Below are 24,404 nucleotides of genomic sequence, written 5' to 3'. Positions count from 1 at the left end.
TGCCTTTATGCTACACTATATGGCCAAAAGTATGTGGACACCCGCTCGTGGAGCATTTCATTCCAAAATCATGGGCATTAATATGGAGTTGGTCCTCCCCTTTGCTGCTATAACAGCCTCCACTGTTCTGGGAAGGCCTTCCACTTGATGTTGGAACATTGCTGCAGTGATTTGCTTCCATTAAGAGGACCACCTTTTCAAGTTTTATGTGTGCTTGTTTTTTTAAATGGTCAAATTAATAAACTTAACATTCAGCCACAAGCATTAGTGAGGTCAAGCACTGAAGTTGGGCAATTAGACCTGGCTCCCAGTCGGCATTCCAATTCATCCCAAAGGTGTTCGATGGTCAGGTCTCTATGCAGGCCACTCAAGTTCTTCCACACTGATCTTGACAAACCATTTCTCTATGGACCTCACTTTATGCACCAAGGTATTGTCATGCTGGAACAGGAGAGGGCCTTCCCCAAACTATTGCCACAAAGTTGGAAGCATAGAATTTTATAGAATGTCATTGTATGCTGTAGAATTAAGATTTCCCTTCACTGGAACTAAGGGACCTAGCCCAAACCAGGAAACAGCCCCCAGAACATTACACCTCCACCAGACTTTACAGTTGGCACTATGCATTCAGGCATGTAGCATTCTCCAAATCCAGATTTGTCCGTCAGACTGCCAGATGGTGGAAAGTGATTAATCACTCCAAAGAATGCGTTTCCACTGCTCCTGAGTCAAAAGGTGACGAGCTTTACACCACTCCAGCCGACGCTTGGCATTGTGCGTGGTGATCTTAAGCTTGTGTGTGTCCAGTTGCTCGGCCAACGAACAGTTTTTGTGCTAATGTTGCTTCGAGGAAGTTTGGACCTCGGTAGTGAGTGTTGCAACCGAGGACAGACTATTTTTATGCGCTTCATCACTCGGATGAGCCGTTGTTGCTCCTAGACGTTTTCACTTCACAATAACAGCACTTACAGTTGACGAGGGCAGCTCTAGCAGGTGAGACATTGTTGAACTGACTTGTTGGAAAGTTGGCATCCTATGACGGTGCCACGTTGAAAGTCACTGAGCTCTTCAGTAAGGCCATTCTGCTGTCAATATTTGTCTATGGAGATTGCGTGGCTGTGTGCTCGATTTTTATTTACGTCAGCAATGGGTGTGACTGAAATAGCCGAATCCACAAATTTGAAGGTGTCCACATACTTTTGGTGATGTAGGTTTAGGACCTCATATTGTTTTGTACATCAGTTGGGGTCTCTTTAATCTACAATCTTATTACCATCTACTTTGGTTTAGATACAAGCATCTGGAAGCCTATAACACAAATGAATTTGACTTTGTGAAAATATTGTTGTACAGCATGTCATTATCATCATGGCATTGATTTTCTGGTTCCTTAATGAAAAATACATTTTTATTCACATTGACTTTTTTTAATCATCCTCTGTAGATGACTGCAGAGTTTGAGAACAAACTGGACTTGGACCGCAACTGAACACACTGGACTTGGACCGCAAGCTTGATGAAAACTCTGAAAAGGGCGTTCCCTTTCAGTCCTTATAAATTGCTACACAAACAAGTCATATAAGCATGATTTACATTACTCATTATTAACACTGGTTTCTGCATGTGACTGACGAGGCTTCTTCTCTCAGCTGGGAACTTGAAACTGAGATACTCCTTTTGGTTCCCAGAGCAATGTTCTGGGCGTACTGTCAATTGGTCTGAGGTCGGTCATCTGCAAGAACCAAGATAGCCTTGAATTGTACATTTCTTCTCACTCTCTCTCTGCAGACAGTACAATTTTCTCACAAGTTTTAAATATCTGAATTGATAAACTGGTGCTGTAAATAATCATGTACTCACTGCACTGGAAGCAATTCATACTTTGTTAATTTGGTGATCATTTGAAAATTCATGGAATTAATTAATGAAGATACCCAAGTCTTCACATGCCTAAATTCAAGAATATAGTGGGAGTAAAGGGATATATCCATATTTAAAGTTCTTTATTTATTGTTTGATCATTGAAATAAATATATCTCCATTGCCTGCAACACACAGCTAAAGCAGATATACTTGAATGAAAACAAACTGATGATGACAGTATACACCTGTGGTACATTCAAAATAATTAGTTAATGTTGAAGTTGACCTGCACCTACATAGGGGAACAATAAACACTCATACATACGAGGCTTCTTGTGCAACAGGGACTGGGGAGACAAAGTCAAGTCAAATCCAATGAAAGCAACACTGAATACTTGAGATGAGTTATTCAATATAAATATATATTCATCAAGTCACAAGTAAGTTGCCTTAGGTACTTTTAGAACAATAGTATAGGGCTTGAGATTTTGTTGGCATGGTCCTCTGTCATTACCAGATTTGTAGTCACTGTCCCTCCCATAGTCAATAACAAACAAATATACACACAGTTCTCACCAAAACAGCCTGCCTTTTCATTTATTTTACACTTTTACACTCTAAACAGTTAAACAATCAATATGCGTATCTGCATAAAAAGTGAACCATTAGTTTATAATCTGCTTACATACAGGCCCATAAGGATAACTATTTTATCTCTACCCAAAAGAGGCATTTGGGTGAGCATGGCAAGATTTAAAGTCCACCGTTGTGGAGTTGTTCCAAACTAAAAACATTCATTAAAGTGTAATGCACTGCCTATAACTGAAGATAAAATCCATGTAAAACCAAATATCTGACAAATAAGTAAACTTGTGTGACAAGACATAATAGCAACACCATTGACACGGCTGTATCCATGAAGTGATAAATCAGTGTTTCGAAGAGTTATGTTTTTCCCTAAAATTGGACTTAGCATAGGTGGGGAACCTGTCTGTAAAGAGCACATGGCTGCTGGTTGAATTGTATTGCTCCTGAGGCGGCTCACGTATAATATGCTTTTTCTTTTCTTTTTTAAGTCGCCGACGAGACTATTCAGGTGGAGCAAACGTACAGAAAAGCTTTGGCTGACACTTAAACAAATAACCCCCTTACTACTCCAAAATTAAAATAAGATTATAGAACAATCAAATGATTTTTTATTTTATTTTGGAGAAAAAGGTGCAAAACTGTCTAGCTATCAAATAGCAAACCAACAAAACTAAACTCACTCCACATAATGCCATACTTTCAATTCATATGAAGCCACTAGGCCTAAATCAAAAGACCAGAGGTCTTAAACCATAGCCTGTGGTCCCAGATCTGTCTGGCCTGTATAGCCAGTGCCATATACAGTCCAAACAGCTTTGCAACCAGGCTACCTAGATCTGTGAATGTGTGGAATAGTTTAACGCATTCTGCCTCATAAATAGTCCAACTTAAGCCTAATGCACAGTGTGTGGACTTTACCAATTTCCTTCAAAAGCTGTACCAGTGAGAATCACTTCAGATTAAATAGTATTTACACTGAATCCATCTACCTCTGATATTATATTACTTTCAGGGATATACACACATTACATAAATGTACACGTTATCTTATGGATACGTTCAGGTTTTACAATGTTGTACATAAAGAGAAATGTTTTGTGCACTTAAATGTAGAAAATACATTACACATCGTGCTGACACACTGAGGGAGAGGTGAGCAGTATGACATAAAGCGAAGCGAAAGGAAACATCAACCCAAAAAACATCGGGAAAAAGTCAAAGGTCAATATTTTTTTAAACACTGTCGTTTTTTCAAATACTAGAAATACAATACTTTTATACAAAACCAACAATACAGCATTATCAACAGTATACGTGACCTACCACTAACGTGACAAAGAGACCACACACGGATAGTTAATGGGGACATAGAAATAGAATGACTGGAAAGGACCAAGCTGCTCAGATCACGTATATATAATTTCAATGGGAACGTCCGTTCTAGTTATTTTATTTCTATGGATATATATAAGAGTATTAGTTTGCTCATAGTAGGCCATCAATGTTCTTCTCTGATATCTCCTTCTCTTTGTCCTCAGTGGCACCCCCTGGTGGACTGTACTTGTTGTTGTAGTCCTGGAGCATGGTCACAACGTCGTGGTGTCCAAAGTGCACTGCCTCTTCCATTGGTGTGTTACCCCACCTTGATGGAACGGACAAGAGACATTGTAAACACTGCTCTTAAATGGACACGTTTTACATGAGCTATGTTTCCATCCAATTGGCGACAGATTTTCACTTGAATATTCTCAAATCTGCATAAATAAAATGTGTGCAGGCTGTGCAAAAGGCTGTGCATGATGATGTCGTGGACTTAATAACTTTTGCTGTTACATGTAAAAAAACAAGATCAGTTTATTTGTCACATGCGCTGAATACTACAGGTGTAGACTTTACAGTGAAGTACTTACTTACAAGCCCTTAACCAACAATGCAGTTAAGAAAAATACAAAAATAAAAGTAACAAATAATTAAAGAGCTGCAGTAAAATAACAATAGCGAGTCTATATACAGGGGGTCCTGGTAGGGGGTCCTGGTACAGAGTCAATGTGCGGGGGTACCGGTGTCGAGGATATATACACATTTACAGTCGAAGTCGGAAGTTTACATACACCTTAGCCAAATACATTTAAACTCCATTTTTCACAATTACTGACATTTAATCCTAGTAAAAATTCCCTGTTTTATGTCAGAATAACAGTAGAGAATGCTTTTATTTCTTTCATCACATTCCCAGTGGGTCAGAAGTTGACATACTAATTGAGTGTATTTGGTAGCATTGCCTTTAAATTGTTTAACTTGGGTCAAGCGTTTCAGGTAGCCTTCCACAAGCTTCCCACAATAAGTTGTAACTGAGTCTTTGCACTTTTCGCCCCAAAGTACATTAATCTCTGGGAGACAGAACGCGTCTCCTTCCTGAGCAGTATGACGGCTGCGTGGTCCCATAATGTTTATACTTGCGTACTACTATTGTTTGTACAGATGAACGTGGTACCTTCAGGCGTTTGGAAATTGCGCCCAAGGATGAACCAGACTTGTGGAGGTCTACCAAGTTTTATACATCCACAGGTCCACCTCCAATTGACTCAAATGATGTCAATTAGCCTATCAGAAGCTTCTAAAGCCATGACATCATTTTCTGGAATTTTCCAAGCTGTGTAAAGGCACAGTCAACTTAGTGTATGTAAACTTCTGACCCACTGGAATTGTGATACAGTGAATTAGAAGTCAAATAATCTGTCTGTAAACAATTATTGGAAAAATGACTTGTGTCATGCAAAGTAGATGTCCTAACCAACTTGCCAAAACTATAGTTTGTTAACAAGTAATTTGTGGAGTGGTTGAAAAACGAGTTTTAATGACTCCAACCTAAGATGTATGTAAACCTCACTCTCTGACTATGTAAACCTCAACTGTAGGTCAAGCTCATCACCATGCACTTTTACCACCCTGTGAAGTTCATCAGAACTTATTTCACCTGTAGCCTAATAAACTGCATGTTCGCAAGTTGTGGTGGGAGGACCACACAACATATCATTGTGTGACTCCAAGTTTACTTTGATATGATGGTTATTATATCAATGACTTACACCATTACTTACATAATACATTTTACAGACAAATATCCAATCATGCCTAGCGAATTAGGTTTGTAGACATTTGGAAAGTTTACTGACAAATTTGCTGTTGTTTTCATTCAGCCTATTGTGACATTTCTTATCCAACTTGTACTTTACTCTCATAAAGTGGGATGGAAAACTGGTTACAGACACTGGTTGAACATATGTCTCCTTGTCCATTGGAGACATTGGATCTTGGCTACATTGACAGACACTGGGTGGTGTCGGAGGCCATTGAATCTAGGCTCACCTGTCTTTGGGAACAGGGTTGACCCTGCATGCCTCCAAAAGGAACTTGACCACCTCGACATGCCCTTCTGCTGCAGCCACATGGAGGGCTGTCCTGGAGTCATAGTCCCTCTGCTCCATGTCCATGGAAGACAGAGCAAACCTGGACACATTCCCCAGAAGGACAGTGATGAGTACTGTACGGCAGCCAAAATAGCACACACACCACCTCTAGTCCCCATGTAGACACACAGGAAACCTCACAAGGTCTCTGTCTGACACAGCGACAGATTTGGAATTTACTCTCCAAAGATGTTAAAACATGACATATTTCCTTTTCATGGCTTATTTTCAAGGCCTTGTTGGCAAACATGGAGATAATGCAGTGCTTGTGTACCTCCTCAGTGCAGACACATCGCCAGTGTATGCAGCAAACAGAAGATTGATGACCGACTTCACCTGAAAGACAACAGAGAGGCAGTTTGCATGTCAACCCCTTTCCTTTAGCACTATCAGTATCTTCCAGTGGATGGCACTGTTGCTTTAAAAAACACAGCCTTTTCATGGGAACACGGTGACTACATGTACATGAAGGCACCTTGGTGAACGTAGGGAAGTAGAAAAAGAGAGGAGAAGGAGAGAGAGGCTCCCAGTTAAACTCGACTCACCCTCTGGTCTCCGCCCTCCCTGCGAGGATCCAGCTTCTTGACAAAGTGCTTCAGGTTGTCGTAGTTGTGGAAGTTGCAAAGGGACACCAGATCCTGGAACCAGAGCAAATCCCTGTCAGGCTTTCTGCTGGTTTTCTAATCATCAATCAATCAGATCACTGACAACAGAGTGAAAACCTATCAGTTTCTCGTACCGTGCAGAACTGGATTCCTCGTACACTGTTACCCAGCTTGTCCAGTGGCGGGGACCAGCACATGATACCCATGACGTTGGGCACCACCAGCAGGATGCCCCCTGCCACGCCCGACTTAGCTGGAAGTCCAACCTGCCAGACAGCATAGAGGAAGAGGTTAACAGGGAGTGCAGACAACAGTGTCAAAACAGATCAGCGTAAATGAACAGCAGTGGGTGGACAAACATCACGGAGTGGAAGATCTACTGCAGTGCAAAGTGTAATGCTAAAATGGCGGTAGATTAGAGACACGGTGGGAACAACGGCAAAGAACAGCAGGCCAAACAGACCGTAGGAAACAATGCTAAACTGGGGTACATGATCCCTGTCAAATCAACAAACACAAGTCTTGAGGGAAGGAACTGGGGAGACTCACGTGGAAAGCGAACTGCCCCGAGAAGTCGTACATGCCGCAGGAGTGCATGAGGCTCAGGGTGTTCCGTACCGCCTCTGGGCCCAGCACGCGCTCGCCTGTGATTGGACAGAAGCCGCCATTGGCCAGGGTTGCCGCCATGACGCTAGCGCTTTCACAGGTCACCTCGATGGAGCACAGCTAGAGAAGAATAGAAAACTTGTAATATACCATAGGGAATAACAGCTAACGGAGAGAGAAAAACACAACCAGGATGTTTCTCCACTAAGCCCATTGAAATGATACAGCTTCAAACTCGAACCATGTTCAGAAAAAAATGCTCAACCGATGTCTATGTATTTGGATGACTCACCACTATACATGTCAACTACTAAAGCGAGTGAAATCACTGCAACACTTAAGAGCTGCAGTTAGTTTCAGAATGGGTGGCAAGGAATGTTAGTCCTAAATATTTCAAAAACTAAAAACATTGTATTTGGGGAAAATCATTCACTAAACCTCAACTAAATCTTGTAATGAATAATGTGGAAATTGAGCAGGTTGAGGTGACTAAACTGCTTGGAGTAACCCTGGATTGTAATTCTGTCATGGTCCAAACATGTTGATACAACAGCAGCTAAATTGGGAGACGTCTGTCCATAATAAAGCTCTGCCTTCCTAACAACACTACCAACAAGGCAGGTCCTAGTTTTGTTGCTCCTAGACTACTGTTCAGTCGTGTGGTCAGGTGCCACGTGGGATTTAAGAAAATTACAATTGGCTCAGAACAGGGCACCACGGCTGCCCTTTTAAAATGTGCACAGAGAGCTAACAACAATAATACGCCTGCAAATCTCTCATGGCTCAAGGTGGTGGAGAGATTGACTTCATCATTACTGGTTTTTGTAAGAAGTGCTGACAAGATGAAAGCACCGAGCTGTCTGTTTAAACGACTAGCACACAGCTCGGACACCCATGCATACCCCACAAGACATGCCACCAGAGGTCTCTTCACAGTCCAAGTCTAGAACACACTATGGGAGGCGCACAGTACTACATGGAACCCTTTTCCACATCAGGTAACTGATGAAATCAGTAGAATCAGAAAAAAAAACATTTTAAAAACACCTTATGGAACAGCAGGGACTGTGAAGAGAACGATATAGGCAGCGACCATGTAACGCTTTTATAACATACAGAAGAAGTGCACTGGTTAACAAGGGGAAAAGTATTGTCACATTTTTTAAAATTGAGAGACGAGCTTAAAGTTTTCTTTACTGACCAGAATTTTCACTTGTCTGACCACTTGCATGATGAAACTCACAGGACTGGCCTACCTGGGTGATGGTTTTTCTCGCCTGAATGATCTGAATCTAGGATTACAGGGACTCCGCAACTATATTCAATGTGCAGGACAAAATTGAGGCTATGATTCAGAAGTTGGAGCTATTCTCTGTCTATTCTCTGTGTGTGCAAATGAACTCAAGCTTACGGACAATGTCAAATGTGATATAGCGAAGCACCTGAGTGAGTTGGGTGCGCAATTACGCAGGTAATTTCCCGAAACGGATGACCCTGCCACCAGTGCACGTACCGATATCTGAACAAGAGAGCCTCATCGAAATTGCAAGAAGCGGTTCTGTGAAAATGGAATTTAATCAGGAGCCACTGCCATATTTCTGGATTGGGCTGTGCTCAGAGTATCCTGCCTTGGCAAATCGCGCTGTTAAGACACTGATGCCCTTTGCAACCACGTACCTATGTGAGAGTGGATTCTCGGCCCTCACTAGCATAAACTAAATACAGGCACAGACTGTGTGTGGGAAAGGGTTGAAGACTGATACTCTATCCAATAGAACCCAACATTGCAGAGTTATGTGCATCCTTACAAGCACACCTTTCTCATTAACCTGTGGTGAGTTATTCTCAATTTTCAATGAACAAATAAGGTTTTATATGTAAGATGGTTAAATAAAGAGCAAAACTATTGATCATTATTATATTATTACTTGTGCCCAGGTCCTATAAGAGCTCTTTGTCACAACCCGGCTCGTGGGAAGTGACAAACTCACACTCATTCTTATGTTTAATAAATGTATCGTATAACAAAAAAACAACATTTGAGAGTGCGCTGACCCCGGTGCTAGAGGGGGTACGCAGCCTGAAGTTGAATGTTTGAAGGGGTACGGGACTATAAAAAGTTTGGGAACCACTGCCTTAATGTGTTTGGACCCCAGGAGGAGTAGCTGCTGCCAAATACAAATACTCACCTGGAAGTAGAGGTCTAAAATGGAGGTCATGTCTGTCCCCTCTGGAAAGCACTAGAAAGAAACAACAGTGGCTTGATTTGACAGTCAGACAATGCCTTGTAAATGCCTAATTAAAAATGTCTAAGTCATCTAGAAAAGGTACACTTGATTGATGTAACGTGTGTGTGCTTGTTTCAGCCGTCACCGACCTTCTTCTCCTTAAGGTAGTAGCCGATAGCAAAGTTACGATCTCCAGACTCCCTCTCTGACTGGAATCTGGGTGCAGAGAGCAGGAACATTCAGGAGTCTTGTTTCAACTAAGTCAAATTCCAATTTGGTTCAAATTCTACTACCAAAACCAGTAAAGCTTTTAGTGTTGTTTGACATCGCCGCAGGAAGTGGGTTAGGGTTGCAAAAAATACCGTCTATATCGGTCTGCTAATACAGGACTAGTGAAGGCCCAGTGCAATTTTGTGAACTGTATAAAAAAAATACAGATTTTTTTTTTAGGGGTTGCTGCAGCACCCTCAGCACCCCTGCTTCCCGCGGCTATGGTTTTTGATGTTGTTGAGATCCAGATTGATCTCTATGGTTGTTGTTTTTGTGGTGTTATTCTAAAGCAGAATAAAGTACTGACTTGAAAGTGATTTATCATACTAGAAATGCGAGTGATGAAAACAACACGGATGAATACCAAGGCAACGGCACCTGGCCAATGGTGGTGAGCCAAGGTGCTGAACCAATGGTGGTGAGCCAAGGTGCTGAACCAAACCACAACCCCAGTTCTTCCCCTTGAGAACTCACGTGGCATTGCTGAAACCCACATACTCGTTTCCTGCCAGCTTGTTCATGAAGTTCATGACCTGCCATAAAATGTCCAAAAGGTCACAAAGTACACCCATCATTACAAAGATGATCATCCCAAACAGTCAGCGCAGTGTAGGGCTAAACATAAAAGAACTGGGTAGCGTTACTTACATAATCAAATTTCTCAGCATTGCTTGCCCCTTGCTAAAAGAGAAACAGAAGATCACATCAGTATGAATGACTACATACTGTATATCAAATTAGATATACAGGAAATTGTATATTGCCTAGCTAGTGGGAATACCTTATGACAAATTCAAATGATTCCTAGAATGACCAATATCATTACAAAATCTATCAATAATCATTCTAAAAAATAAAAAAATATATACCCTAAAGAAATAAGTTTAGTCCAAATATTACAAATATTTAGGATTACTGGGCAACTAGCAAGATGGAGATGAAATGAATCACTAATTAAAGAGTTAGGGGTTTTCAAATGAGAAAATAATGTGTAGGCCATTCTACCAGACTGTTATGGGGATAAAACGCACCACAGGTAAATGCAATTCCTTATATATGCAATCCTGCATAGACATGTATATGTGAACTTAATATGTAGTAGTGTAAGTAGCCTTTGTACTGTAGGGGTCTGAGTGTCTGTTGGAAGTTAGTGATGTGATGCTAGTGTGTGGCTAATCCTGTGTGTTGTAGAAAGGTTATGGATCTATATGTGCAGATTAATTAGTGATGTCCTCACTTAATATTGTAGAACACACTGACTTCTGGGATGTGTCGTGTGAGCTGAGGAGGTACTACAGAAACGAAACGTTACATTTAACTCTAATAATACAAATAGGGCAAATTAACCAGTTAAACCAGTTTAAATACATTCAAAAAATAACACACAAATAATCAATCATCTAAAAACAATGTTTGTACTATCAGGATTTTGAAAAACATTTTTTTTGCCTTTCTGTTTATTTTATTTGTAAACCGTTTGTAAAATCCAGGTGACAAATAGCAACTACTAAAACTGTAGCATATTAAAACAAATCCAGATGTTGTTCAATAGCGAGAATAATTTAAGTAAAAAAATTACCAACGTCATTGAGTGGTCATAATTTCCCACAGATCTTACTGCTGTAAAATATGCAACAACAAATAAACCACAAACGAGGCTTCAAAAATACATTACAATTTTCCCATAGTTTAGTCCCAGATTTACCATACAAAAACCACATTTTGAGAGACTGATCTGGTCTATATTACTAGAATATAGACCAGACCATATTAGAATATAGGGGCATCCAATCAGTGGATTGATTATTGAGCCCACCATTAGCAACCTTTACAGTGATTGGTTTAAGGTTATAATGAAGATTTAAGCAGAAGGATACCACATCATTACCCTGTCAAGTCAAATGACTGCCATCCAAATAACCAAATTACTGATAGGCTACAGATGTAGGATCTTAATTTATCACTCATTGCAGGAAGAATGCAAACTTGTAGTGTATTAAAAGTTTATAATTTCCACTTTAAAATGTCAAGACTTGATTTTCTCTAAAGAAAAATATATCAACCCCTACAAAAAATGTCAATTATAATTCACATAATAATTCACATTTCCTATTGCTGCAGGATTATTTCCCTGCTGTAGCAAACTGGCTCAAATTACATTCCTACATCTGTATATCACTAGGTGTAATCTTTTGTGTACTGTACTATGTACCATAGTGTACAGTATGATACAAGTACCAAAAACATACGTTTGTTAACATGAATTACTATAGAGTCGTTATTCCTTAAGAGTTTATAGGAGTAACACCTAAGACAGGATAATCATACGGCACCTTTCCATCAGAGTTCAACCCCAAATCAAACCAGGCAGGAAAACGCAAGGCTTCATTCGGTAACTTGGCTTGGTTGTGGTTGAGATTGATGAGTAGCCAGGCCTCATCTATCTGGGTCCGTATGTTGTTTTGAAGGTGATAATGTACTGCCTACACTGTCTTCATCTAAGACAGACCGTTATAGATATGGGCTTTGGCTACATACAGTAAGCGAAAAGGTGATGAAACCTAATTTCTGCAGAGAATGAAGTATTATGTCTCTGAAGACATTGAAGGTGAAAGAGAAGTCATTTGGAGAGAGTTTGTATCATTAGTTTATGGTATGTGATTGTTGAGAGTTTAGTATGAAACAAGCGCAGTTCCTCGCGTTGATATGATCAATGGGCTGGTGGTGGGTTATGTAGTAACAACACTACAGAAGACTTATGCACACAACATACATGTATGTGTCCCCTCTTGGTTCTAGTCTTCAGCGAGGCACCTACAACGCATGGGAGGCGAATGTGTTTTACCCTACAATATCTCATAATAAACACACAAGAGAATTCATCACAGTTTCAGCAGCAGAGGGTGCACTGCTCCCATACAGTAAGCTATTTCTTTTTTTGTTTCGTGGCATCCAATTGGTAGTTACAGTTTTGTCTTGTCACTGCAACTCCCTTATGGACTCGGGAGAGGCGAAGGTCGAAAGCCGTGATTCCTCCGAAACACAACCCAACCAAGCCGCACTGCTTCTTGACAGAATGCCCACTTAACCCGGAAGCCAGCCGCACAAATGTGTCGGAGGAAACACCGTGCACCTGGTGACCATGTCAGCGTGCACTGCGCCCGGCCCGTCACAGGAATCGCTAGTGCGTGATGGGACAAGGACATCCCTGCCGGCCAAATCCTTCCCTAATGCAGACGACGCCGGACCAATTGAGCGCCGCCCCGTGGATCTCCCGGTCGCGGCCGGCTGCGACAGAGCCTGGACTCGAACCCAGAATCTCTAGTGGCACAGCTAGCACTGCAATGCAGTGCCTTAGACCACTGCACCAGTCGGGAGGCCCAGTAAGCTATTTCTAACAGCACTTCCTGACTAATAGCCAATAGCAAAGATATTCTACTCCTCTCAGCCAATAGCCAGCCAGGTTGGCTCTGCCTCTACCTGGTCAAAGACATAAGATTTAAGCAGGTGACGGATGCACAGAAACACACCCACATATTGATCTTTCATTCATATACCAAAGCAGTTTTACCCATGATTAAATGTATTTCTTTATCTATATGGCTGGGCTGGTTAGACCAATCTGAGACCCATTGCCTGACACGCTAGCGCTGTCTCACACAAACTCAGCCTTGTGTGTACTGCATGGGCTATGTTCATAACTGAGAGGCAGGCGGATCACTGATGCTTTCACCAAACAAATCCCCTTTCAGCGGGATGATCTATAGTCTTAATCTCTCCATATACAATACAGTGCAAGCTGGTAATCTGGCTAAAGCAATGAAGTCCTCCCTGTCATTTAATTTATTTCAAATGTAATTCAATACAACTTTGTCACTCAGAAGGTAACGAGGTACGTATAGAATTGACCTAGTGTTTTATGTAGCCTACTATTGGTACAACTACTCATTGTACTGAACAAAAGGCATGGTTCGACGTTTCTTTTTTAAACAAATGCCCCCCCCCCGCCCCCCCCCCAAAATAAAAATCATACATTAATTATTATCTGAAATTCAAATGTTATTTACCTTTAGGAGGGACGTGCACACAATAGCACCGGCGTTAACCATAGGGTTATGTGGTTTATCTGTGGAAATCAGTGTGTTACATTATAACATGTCTGCAAATGCAGAGGACAGAGTACACGTTCATACACAGCAAGGTTACAGTTTCTGCACAATCACCACACAACACATTCAATGTTAGAAGCAAATATGGCCAAAGATCATGTAACTTTGAACTTGAAGTGAGGAAATGAGCAGAACAACAAATCAGATGGATAATGAATGAATGCTGATGGGACCACGGCTGCCTTTTGTATTCTAGAGACCATACTAGTGATATTGAGGAACACAGCCATGAACTCACAGCTCAATACTGGCTGTACTGTAGGTCTGTTGTGTTACGCCACTTCCCCTTCCCTTCCCCTAAACCCCTTTAATCTTCTTATGCAATCACACACAAAAGGGAGAAAAAAAAACAAAAAAACATTCCTACCACTGCGAGCAGGTTGCCTAAACTGATTGGATAGCATGGCCAACAACCAAAACCGACCTGGGATTTACTGAAACCCTGTACTAAACCCGAGTCACAATCTACAGCGCTCAGACAGCATCCTTTACCAAACCAACACAGCATTCGGAGCAATGAGTTACATTGCCTTTGATTTGATTGGAAACTCGGCTCGATTCGAGAGCGCATGACAAACCGCTGCTCTCCATACAGCTCCTGTATGCGCTTCATACTTGAAGCCGACATCCACAGAAGGCGACGCATCGACACTGTTCAGCACAGTTGTTATTGCGTTTGTTTCGTTGATGAGACGGAGGAGAGGATCCTCCAGCGTCGTGGCAAAACAAATAATCATCACATTGCATACGATGTCCGAGGGAATAAAACAGTGTCCGTTGGTGTAATATAGAAAACGGACGTGGCCGTTTCACCGAGTACGGATTCCCGCTTTAAAACCTAGGATCTTATCAAAGACATGATACACGAGTTGATGTTCTTCTCCAGGTCTACGTAGACTATTGCAGATTTGAGTAGAGCGTATGGACATTGAGAGCCGATGTACTGATTCTATCCGGCTGCACCAACACCTCTCATTAAGATTACATATAACACTACCATGGCAACAGACTGCACCACAGGCCGGATCACCTTGCATTGAATCACATGACAACCCACCCAGAGGGCCTACTTCCACTCTATTCATCAACCCGGACAACTGCCTTGTCCAATGTATGTATACAAGACATCAATTATTCTATGAAAGGACAATATCTTTTCACAGGGTATGCTAGGTTTGAAGTAAAATAGGACCACCTTAGCAACACTGCATTGTGACGAACACCTCTGTTGTCAGTTCTGCGTGTGAAATTAACAGCCACACAGCGAGTCGTGGAGCTCCAGATAGACTGGTGCTGCCTGCGACCATAGAATTACAGAATCTCATTCTGCAGCTCTGTCGGTTGTATGACACCGGCCACTCTAGTATTTTATATCTCTACACGTGCGACCCTCACCTTCCTCGTTGAGGAATAGTTTGTTGAAGCGCAGGCCGCTGGGTTCTTTGCCAATGAAACGGTGCACATACTCTGTCCCGTGGTCGTGCACGGCGATGGCATACTTCAGCGGCTTTACACACGACTGCAGGCAGAACGGGACTTTGGTGTCACCCGCTGTGTGTCTAAAGAAGGGATAGAGAGAGAGAAGGGGATGGGGAGAGAGAGAGAGAGAGGAAGGGATGGAGAGAGGGGATGAGTGGGGGGAGAGAACCAGGAGCTAAAGGCAATAAGCAAAGGCAAATTTGAACAATATGAATGAATGTCTCATTATGTGGGGTAACTAATTAGCTACTTTACCGTGTGTGACTTTGTCATTGGTATGGACAGTGTCACAATGCTGCTGTAAGCAGTTTGACAGGAACACTATACGTCAGTACAGTTAACTGTAGAAATAGAAATGTGGGCTGCTATGTGTTTACTGCATGTTAAACATGACTATAGCTGCTGTACCTTTGTCCATCCACAGTGCATATGGACACGGCCCAGAGGTCCGGGCTGAACCTGGCCAGCTGGGGAATGTAGTCAGCCACCTACGCAAAAACAAAACAAAAGGCAACATATCAACACTTCCCATTCGTCATGAGCATTTAATCAGGAAATGATCATCACCACCATGTCGTCTCACTGACCCTGGGGCCTCTCCCTCACCCACCTGTCCCCCTCCCAGGTTTTTGGCATTCTCATAGAGCGCGTCGATTTCGGAGGCGAAGGACACAAAGTCGGGGATAACAAACTTCTTCCTGAAGGCCTGGGTGAGCAGCACGATGTTGCTCTGGACACACCTGGGAGAGAAAAGGTGACAGTGGTCTTTATCTTAGGTACCAGAGTCACCTTATGACTAGTGTAACACATGGAGTCCTGTGTGCTTCAGTTGGTAGAGCATGGCACTTGCAATGCCAGGGTCAAGGGTTCAATACCCGCTGGGGCCACCCATAAGAAACTCTATGCATGCAAGTCGCTTTGGATTAAAGCGTCTGCTAAATGGAATATATATTACTACATTGTTATTGTACACATGATACAGGGAATAGATAACTGTGAGGAATTAGCTCATAGATTTGTATAAGATGTTATATGACATCAGATATCTATTTACCCTGTCCTCTCCCTGCTACTGTATGACATCAGATATCTATTTACCCTGTCCTCTCCCTGCTACTGTATGACATCAGATATCTATTTACCCTGTCCTCTCCCTGCTACTGTATGACATCAGATATCTATTTACCCTGTCCTCTCCCTGCTACTGTATGACATCAGATATCTATTTACCCTGTCCTCTCACTGCTACTGTATGACATCAGATATCTATTTACCCTGTCCTCTCCCTGCTACTGTATGACATCAGATATCTATTTACCCTGTCCTCTCACTGCTACTGTATGACATCAGATATCTATTTACCCTGTCCTCTCCCTGCTACTGTATGACATCAGATATCTATTTACCCTGTCCTCTCCCTGCTACTGTATGACATCAGATATCTATTTACCCTGTCCTCTCCCTGCTACTGTATGACATCAGATATCTATTTACCCTGTCCTCTCCCTGCTACTGTATGACATCAGATATCTATTTACCCTGTCCTCTCACTGCTACTGTATGACATCAGATATCTATTTACCCTGTCCTCTCCCTGCTACTGTATGAAATCAGATATCCATTTACCCTGTCCTCTCCCTGCTACTGTATGAAATCAGATATCTATTTACCCTGTCCTCTCCCTGCTACTGTATGAAATCAGATATCTATTTACCCTGTCCTCTCCCTACTACTGTATGAAATCAGATATCTATTTACCCTGTCCTCTCCCTGCTACTGTATGAAAGCAGATATCTATTTACCCTGTCCTCTCCCTGCTACTGTATGAAATCAGATATCTATTTACCCTGTCCTCTCCCTGCTACTGTGTGAAATCAGATATCTATTTACCCTGTCCTCTCCCTGCTACTGTATGCACCCACTGGTGTGTTTACTGTATAGGCTTCTCTTGCCTATAAATAGTTGCCTCCCAGATGGCTTCCAGTCAAAGCTACTGCAGCTCCTCCTAGCATGTTTGTGTAGCTCCTAGTGTGTTGTCTTATGATCTGTATCCTGCAGGGTGGCTTGCCTACAGAGTGCTTTCTCAAGCGGTCACTGGGCTATGTGTGCTATGTCACATGGTATGTCCTAGGGTTGTAAACAGGAACACTCTTTTTGAAGCAAATATCAGCTGATCTGGAAAGGACAGTTCTTGTGATCGTAGAGATGAGTCTCTTGACAAAAATCGCCATTGACTATTTTTGGTAAAAAAGGATATGTTCAAATGAATGGGATTGATATGACCTTGACAATCTGAAAGGACTTGACTATAACGTGCTTCCTTATAAAAGCCTGAAATATTATGAATAATTAATGACTTGAAATGCATTGAGCAAATACTTCTAAGGAATCTGAATCATTTATGGCCTACATGAACTGTGTTCAAATAAAGGAGGCACACAAATGACTAAATGATGACCGGTGCTTGATATATCAAATGACCACAAGTCTTCTATTCTAGGTCTAATGTCTAGAGTGTTGTGGAACTAGAAGCAACTTGTTATAGAACCCAGCTCTAGTGTCTTTCTTCTTGAAGTAGTCTTGATCAACAGTACTTCTAGTGTCTGTTCTACATCCCAGTTCTAGACTGGTCTTACTTCTTGAAGAGGTGCCGGTCCAGGTTTCCGTCTGACGTGGTCTTCATGATGACTTTCAGGTTCTCCATACATTCCTTCAGCCGGGGGTCTCCGGTCCGAAGCCCTGTGGCTTTCAGCGCCTGCAGAAAGCATGGCTCTGGTCAGGGGGCTGACGGGTATCATGTTTATTACATGTTTACAACACGTTTATTCTGTTTGTCATGCTTATAACAAGGTTATAACTTGGCAATTGACTGGAATAGTACGCTATATTTCTAAAGGGATCCAATGTAAATGTCGAGACTAATAAGGCCTATTGAACAAACTGCTCTTCCATGCCAGATAGAGGGAGATCAACATTTCACCATAGAAATAGAATGAATTCTAATTTAACAAGAATCTAATTCTATAAATGTCACCCCAAGCAAGGAGCCATACATGAGTGAGCTGTTGCTTCCTGGTACAGCCAGCGTAGTAACAAGCCTTATATTCAGATATACAGTATAAGACTGTGGCAGTAATCATGACACAGCAGGCACCATTGCTATACTACCATCCAGCTGGCTCAACCATGTGGCTGCCTGGTTGGCTCTTGCCTGACACTCACTGTGGTGAATTTGTGAGCCGGGATTTTTTCAGCGCCCCCAGCAATGGTGTAGAAGAGCAAATCCTCCAGACTGGGCAGGATGCCTGCCTTCCTTCTCCTGGGACACACACACACACACACACACAGTCAGGAACGGCCAGAGTTCTCTAAAGGCAATGGGGAACTGCAGCAGGGGGCCGGGATTAACTAGCTATAATACTGTAGAGGAGAGGTGGTGAGTATTTCACGTTACGGCCCCGGCTTTAAGGAAAGGGTTTGAACACTGCTCCCAAAACACCAGTCAGATAGTTCAAGGAGAGTTTGGAGAATTTTTATAGACAATATCTTGTTGGCATGGCTCTTCAATCAGAAATAAGGGTGACTGTTGGTTTTATGTCAATTTAAATACATGCATATCAGTTACAAATTATAGTGTCAAGTTTTAGCTAATGCCCGGGGGCTTGAAGTGAGTCATTAGTCTATTTACAGACTGGTATTATGCATAGCAGCTCCAAATCCGTTCCACTCACTCTGGGAGAGGAGAGTTAGTACAGTATGTTAGAGGTAGATAGATAGGTGGAATACTGTAGTTAGGCCTAAACGAGGAGTATGTATTACATCATGATTCACCACACACCAAATAGGATCTCTGAGGGAGGAGGGTGGGAGCTCAGGCTAAGTCAGTCCCGCAATGCATCATGGGACAGACAGGCAATAGAGATATAGTAACCCAGCTCCGTAGCCTGCCCTAGCGATGAAGAAGACATCACGTTTGAAAACTGATAGAGGTAGAGGGTCAAATCCCCTCATCAGCTACCCAGAAATGACTCAGACTCCAGACACTGCATATCTTTCAGTTTGTTGTTGTTTAATAGGATCTCTTCCAGTTTGGAGATTGTTTAAGCCGCATTCGTTTGTTTTGAGAACCTATTCTTGAATGATTATGATCCTTTATCATTTCCATGTCAAATGTTTTGATAAGGCCTATTTGATTGTGATCATTGGTCCATTTCTGGAGTCATTTCTGGATTGCTGATGCCTGCCGGGGAGGAACGCGAGAACAAACGGTCGGTGGGACGGCTGGGGAAGTCAAGCGCAGTCGCTTGTAGAGGCTGAGCACATTTCGAGGTAGAGAATTGAAGAGAGAGCACTCAGCAGCAGCAAGGCTTAGCCTGGAAAAACTACAGTACATCTACATGAGAACAAATACTGTATATAAATTGAGACATATACTTACACACCAAGGCAAAGCAAGCGGATCAAATGAAAAAAAGGAGAGAAAATATGCAGAGTAAGTGAGTGGCATTAGAACAAACTCAGTGACATAGTGCATCATCATCATCATCATCATCATCATCAAGCAGATAGGCTTACTGATAAGACACACAGATTCATGGATTAACAAATGCATCCAAAACTGCACAACACCAGTGAAAACCATGGCACGGCAGAACCTGAAGAAAGATCATTATTTCCTTCCAGCAAAGCACACTGTAAAACAAAACAGCACCCTCTCTGCTTCATGTCTCCAAGCCCTTGCCCCAGGATAATAGGAAGTCCACCCAGACAGGCTATTAGCAGGTGTGAAGCATCTGGACTGGTGCTGATGATGCTCCACTAATTAACTCTCACCCAGCCTTAGCTGGCCTTCCTCCTTCCCCTCTCTTCCCCTTCCACTGCCTCGACCTCCCTGCAGCTTTGTGAGGTCAACTGTGTGCAGCATGTAGAGTGTGTGCCTCATCAGAAGGCCTGCACGGATCCCGCCACATAGCCTAGCCCTCAGCCTCCAACAGCACACTGCCTGCCCCACTTTCGGGTCTGTCCTGCAAAGAGAGAGCTTGGTATCCCTGGCCATAGTTTCTGGAGACCAGAGGCTACGACTTGGTGTCACTGATCCTCATTACTACTTGGGAAGTCTGCCAAGCCTAGCCCTACAGTCAGTGTGTTACATCTCCTGTGCTATTTATACACTGGAGTTCAAGGCAGCATGACTACTTGAACTGTGACCAAATGAAATGAACAATCTGTACAAAGGAGAATTCTTGAATTAATGTGTGACAGTAATAACATGGTCATAGACCCTAAATGCTTGCAGCTTCAAGGCAGCGCTCTGATGAATACGTTTGCGCCCGACACAAACATTAACTGACTTGATGGAGTCATTTTGGCTACCATTTTTATTTGACCCAATTCATCACAGCCTGGTTTCACTACCTCCAAGATGTCACTGGTGAAGTGGTCCGAAGTGCATTGATCATCGTCTGTTGACAGGAGGGAACCACAGATATCAATCCGAGTCAGGGCAGAGTCTGAAGGACTCGATCTCCATTCACTCACAATATGCTGCAGCTGCACACGCTAACACAATGCAACCCAGGGCAAAACCAGAAAAGGAAAAACCTTTAAATTGACCAGACTGTGCATTGATAATTCTGCTATAGGCCTACCTAGGCTACCTTCCAGCAGAGGACCCATTTGGACTGACTAGGCCTAATGTTTGTGTATCTGTGATTGAACCTACCCTGACGGAGGATGTTGTTGTTGTCAATAATGTACTACAGCAGGTTTGACAACAGCTAAAGCAAATTGTCTATGGATAAAACAAGAAGGGTGCCTGCTAAGCTATGGGCAATGAGGCATATCATTACCAGTAGATGCATTTGTTTTCTGTGAAAAAGCAAACTGACTGGATGTGACAGAGAGAGCGAGCCTATTCCTGGCGGCATTAATAGCCTAGGTCGACTCTACACCTGTCTGCAGTAAAATGCATGAGTGAACTCAGGAGTTCCTGGCCCCATTATCGAGTGATATTTTGTTTTTCTCATAAGAGCGACTCCATTCACAGCACACAGTTGACTGAGTAGGATAGGATACCTGTAACTGTCTGTGGGAGAATGAATCAAAATGAGCCATCAAATGTTATGTATGATTAGAAACTGGGTCTAGAGAGAACTCTCATATCTTGTTCCTGTCTGGGGCTACTGTATTACTGTTCGCTGTACCAGCTCTCCCAGAGGTGACTATGACATGATGCTCAAATTCAAGCCACCAACAGGGGCAATAGTAGCAATGCCCATGTGTGACAGATGCACAAGGGGATGGGCAGGATTTGGCAACAGGGAATTGTTATGTTTTTTTGCAGTGAGAAATTATGCAATAAACTGGCATTACCCCAATCAGACTAGTTGGTTTGGCCTAATGATTTCACATCTAAATTGGGTGTAAGATCCCTCCATTCTTAAGATCCCACCAAGTATATTAAAGCTCGGCCTGAATGCTAGGAAACGGATCCATTGTCCGAGAGATAGGCTACAGTGTATTATCCTGATGACCATGTAAAGCCACATCCATTATAATTCCAAAATGGTAGCCCCCTAGATGACATCCATCCTCATTCCCAAATCCCCACTGACTGTCACACTAGATCCAAAATGCCATTCTACCCATTCTGATGCAGCAAGCACTACTCTGCCCAGTCTGCAGTGCCAGAACTGTGACTGTCTCCATGGTAATAGACTTCCAGGATTCTAAAGTGTCTTGACTCCTGCAAGATTGGCTGGGAGGAGATTTTATCAAATGATTTGCTCATAATGGACATTCAATAGCCTACCCTTTACCAAGGTCTTTTTAAATCGCAAAGTGGTCCCTGCCACCATGGACAGCACTAATATTGGACAGTTGCCTTTGGCAGAGGAGGGAGGTAAATAAATAGCCTACCTTATCAGCTGGCCTAACACGACGAGAACAAATACTCACTATCTGATAAGACAATCATGATATGCCAACTCAAACGGAGACTTCCAATGTAGAAGTCTGTGTCCAGGACATACAAGTTGCTGAAACACCCAACAAATTGTTATTATCATGCCATTATCACCATGCTATATAGCCTGCAAGAAACTATAGAATGAGAGAGGCTGTTCAGTATTAAAGTAGAATGACACTCATAACAGAGAGAACAGATGGAGAGCGCTTTCTCTAGAGCAAACAATAAAAACACAGCTTGATGACCGACCTCTAGGTGTCATTGATGAAAAAAATGAAAATCCCTTTCTGATATAGGCTAAGGCCGGAAGGAGCGTTCCTGGCTTTACAATTATTCCTGACAGATATGAACTGTTCCGTAGTCATGTTATTATAGGCTATTACTGTTATAATATTATAACAGTGCTGTTTCATAGACATTGTCATTTCATAACATCCCAAATGCATAACCTTCTAAATGAAATGACTAAATGAACATAGATCTAGGCCTATAAAGGGAGCAGGTGTGCGGGACTGATGTAATATGGGTCTCTGACCCTTCAGAACTGAAACTGTCAGAACGCACAGGGGTCAGGTTAACAACATCTCTAGACAAATGAGGACTGCATAATTTATTGAGGTTCATTAGAAATCAATCTAGCTTGCTAGACTCGGTCCATGTGATTAAATATAATTTAATAGCTTTATCAGCTGTACCGGCTAGCTAACGGTACTCACTTCTCGGCAGCTGCCTCCTTGGTGGCGGTTTCATTGCTGGTGGAGGTGTCATTTTTGGTGTCCGTTGGCGGTGGCACCGAACCGTCGTCGCTCTTGGTGGAGAGGTTCCGAGTTCCGTGGGCGTTGGTAGTGTATGGCGTAGCTCTCCATCCAACCGCATGCTGGAGACACTTTACTTTGGTCACGGATCTGACATCTGTACAGGCGATGCTAAAGCAATACGCGACTGATCGTGATGTCTTTCTGGCGATACCTGTCAAAGGGCGCTTCAGGTTAGATTGAAACAACTCCTTGAGCAGTACCGAAGACCGAAAATGTAACATGTCAATCCTATCAAGCTAAATCGTGGCGCTGTTTATAACTCAGCTAGCTAGATATTGAATAAATATTAAGTAATATATTCCAAATGCGTTGGGTCTCGGTGTTGAAGAACGGTTCAGTCAGTGAGTCACGATTCTCAAATGTGTTCTAGTGGACAAAAACCTCTCATTCACGCCCAACTCGACTCCTATTGGCTCCTGTTAGCGCGTAAATCATCCTCCGATTGGCTGGTCTTGTTGGCTGTCATTCATGCTAATTTACAGTGCATCATGGCGTCAAATATACCGGGTGAATGTGACAAAAGATGATGAATATACTGACAAGATACATGTCCCTCCGCCGCCCTAACAATGGGAGTCGTTGTCCACAAATCGGCATGGCGGGCTGCCTCGCTCCCGCCTATCCTTTCTTTGGAAAAACGCCACCTGCTGGAGGGAGACAGATTTTCCGGCGAGTTGGGCCCCCTCCTTCCTCTATGATGCGACTGACATTAGTGCTGAGCAAATTGTGCTTTTTGATGTCGCTTTGGTTTTGATTCGATAAAAAAATATTCACGGTTTTCTATTTTATTTTATTACATGAAATGCATTATAAAATAATGACATTGCAATGATTCAAAAGTTTAAAAAATTAAACTGTCAAAACATTGAAAATATTCCATTGTCTCTGTCAGGTCCACATATAAAAATAGGAAATTACTTTGAAGATTCTCTGAAGCAGGATGTTCAAGGGAAAATGCAAAGTTTCAAAACACTAGAACACTAGAAACTAACCATCATCTAGTCATAACCTATCTTGAGGAGGAACAAAAACAGAGAGCAGAGTTGTCAGTGAAGGAAGTTTGTGTTTATCTGAAAGATGTTGTGGAGGACATGAAGAAGTCTCTCACATGGGAACTACGATTTGTTTTGATTGAACAGTCACAAAAGGAGACCTCGAATGAGATGGAAAAAGCACAGAAGGCCACAGACCTTCAACTGGAGGAGCTGGACCCAGATTTAATGCAGTGCTTTCCCTTCTGGACAAATCCCCTGCACCTCCCTCAGGGTTTATCTATGCCACTGGCTCTGCCATTGAGGGAATAGGAACAGGTAGCACCACAAAAACCCATCTGAAGATACT

The 24,404-nt window shown here is 42.5% G+C and overlaps 2 protein-coding genes across 4 annotated transcripts in view; one reads left to right on the top strand and one right to left on the bottom strand.

Annotated features, from left to right (window-relative positions):
• The window catches only part of LOC135542507 (signal transducer and activator of transcription 1-alpha/beta-like), a 43,733-nt gene extending 39,482 nt beyond the window's left edge, over positions 1-4,251 (top strand). The window contains exon 44 of the mRNA XM_064969515.1: positions 1,445-4,251. Within this exon, the coding sequence (XP_064825587.1) occupies positions 1,445-1,489 (45 nt within the window). The 3' untranslated portion in view covers positions 1,490-4,251. The remainder of the gene's footprint in view (positions 1-1,444) is intronic.
• On the bottom strand, positions 1,989-23,433 carry LOC135542508 (glutaminase kidney isoform, mitochondrial-like). 3 transcript variants are annotated; one of them, XM_064969518.1, is made up of 17 exons: positions 22,962-23,433; positions 18,501-18,591; positions 17,915-18,033; positions 15,889-16,018; positions 15,687-15,766; positions 15,195-15,358; positions 13,698-13,756; positions 10,279-10,311; positions 10,105-10,163; positions 9,510-9,576; positions 9,322-9,372; positions 7,076-7,252; positions 6,661-6,792; positions 6,467-6,559; positions 6,196-6,257; positions 5,821-5,961; positions 1,989-4,093 (listed from the first exon to the last, which is right to left on the bottom strand). In XM_064969518.1, the coding sequence occupies exons 1-17, from the start codon at positions 23,282-23,284 to the stop codon at positions 3,937-3,939; spliced, it is 1,938 nt and encodes a 645-aa protein (XP_064825590.1). In that variant the 5' UTR covers positions 23,285-23,433; the 3' UTR covers positions 1,989-3,936. The 3 variants fall into 3 exon arrangements, with proteins under 3 accessions (XP_064825590.1, XP_064825589.1, XP_064825591.1); XM_064969517.1 differs by having other exon boundaries at positions 18,501-18,597; positions 22,962-23,432; XM_064969519.1 differs by lacking the exons at positions 13,698-13,756; positions 15,195-15,358; positions 15,687-15,766; ... (2 more) ...; positions 18,501-18,591; positions 22,962-23,433 and adding an exon at positions 10,868-12,434.
• Between the last annotated feature and the right edge of the window lie 971 nt (positions 23,434-24,404).

Source organism: Oncorhynchus masou, chromosome 6, assembly GCF_036934945.1.
Source record: "Oncorhynchus masou masou isolate Uvic2021 chromosome 6, UVic_Omas_1.1, whole genome shotgun sequence".
Lineage (NCBI taxonomy): Eukaryota > Metazoa > Chordata > Actinopteri > Salmoniformes > Salmonidae > Oncorhynchus > Oncorhynchus masou.
The sequence above is the reverse complement of the archived record's forward strand: the minus strand, read 5'-3'. Positions and strand labels throughout refer to the sequence as shown.

Bases quoted from the DNA above. Each gene is read 5' to 3' on its own strand.
- LOC135542508 (XM_064969517.1), bottom strand. From the start codon at position 23,284: ATGTTACATTTTCGGTCTTCGGTACTGCTCAAGGAGTTGTTTCAATCT. The intron at 15,359-15,686 runs GTACAGCAGCTA...TCCCTTCTTTAG, and splicing joins TGCACTGTGGATGGACAAAG to ACACACAGCGGGTGACACCA. The intron at 10,164-10,278 runs GTAAGTAACGCT...ATTTTATGGCAG, and splicing joins ATGCTGAGAAATTTGATTAT to GTCATGAACTTCATGAACAA.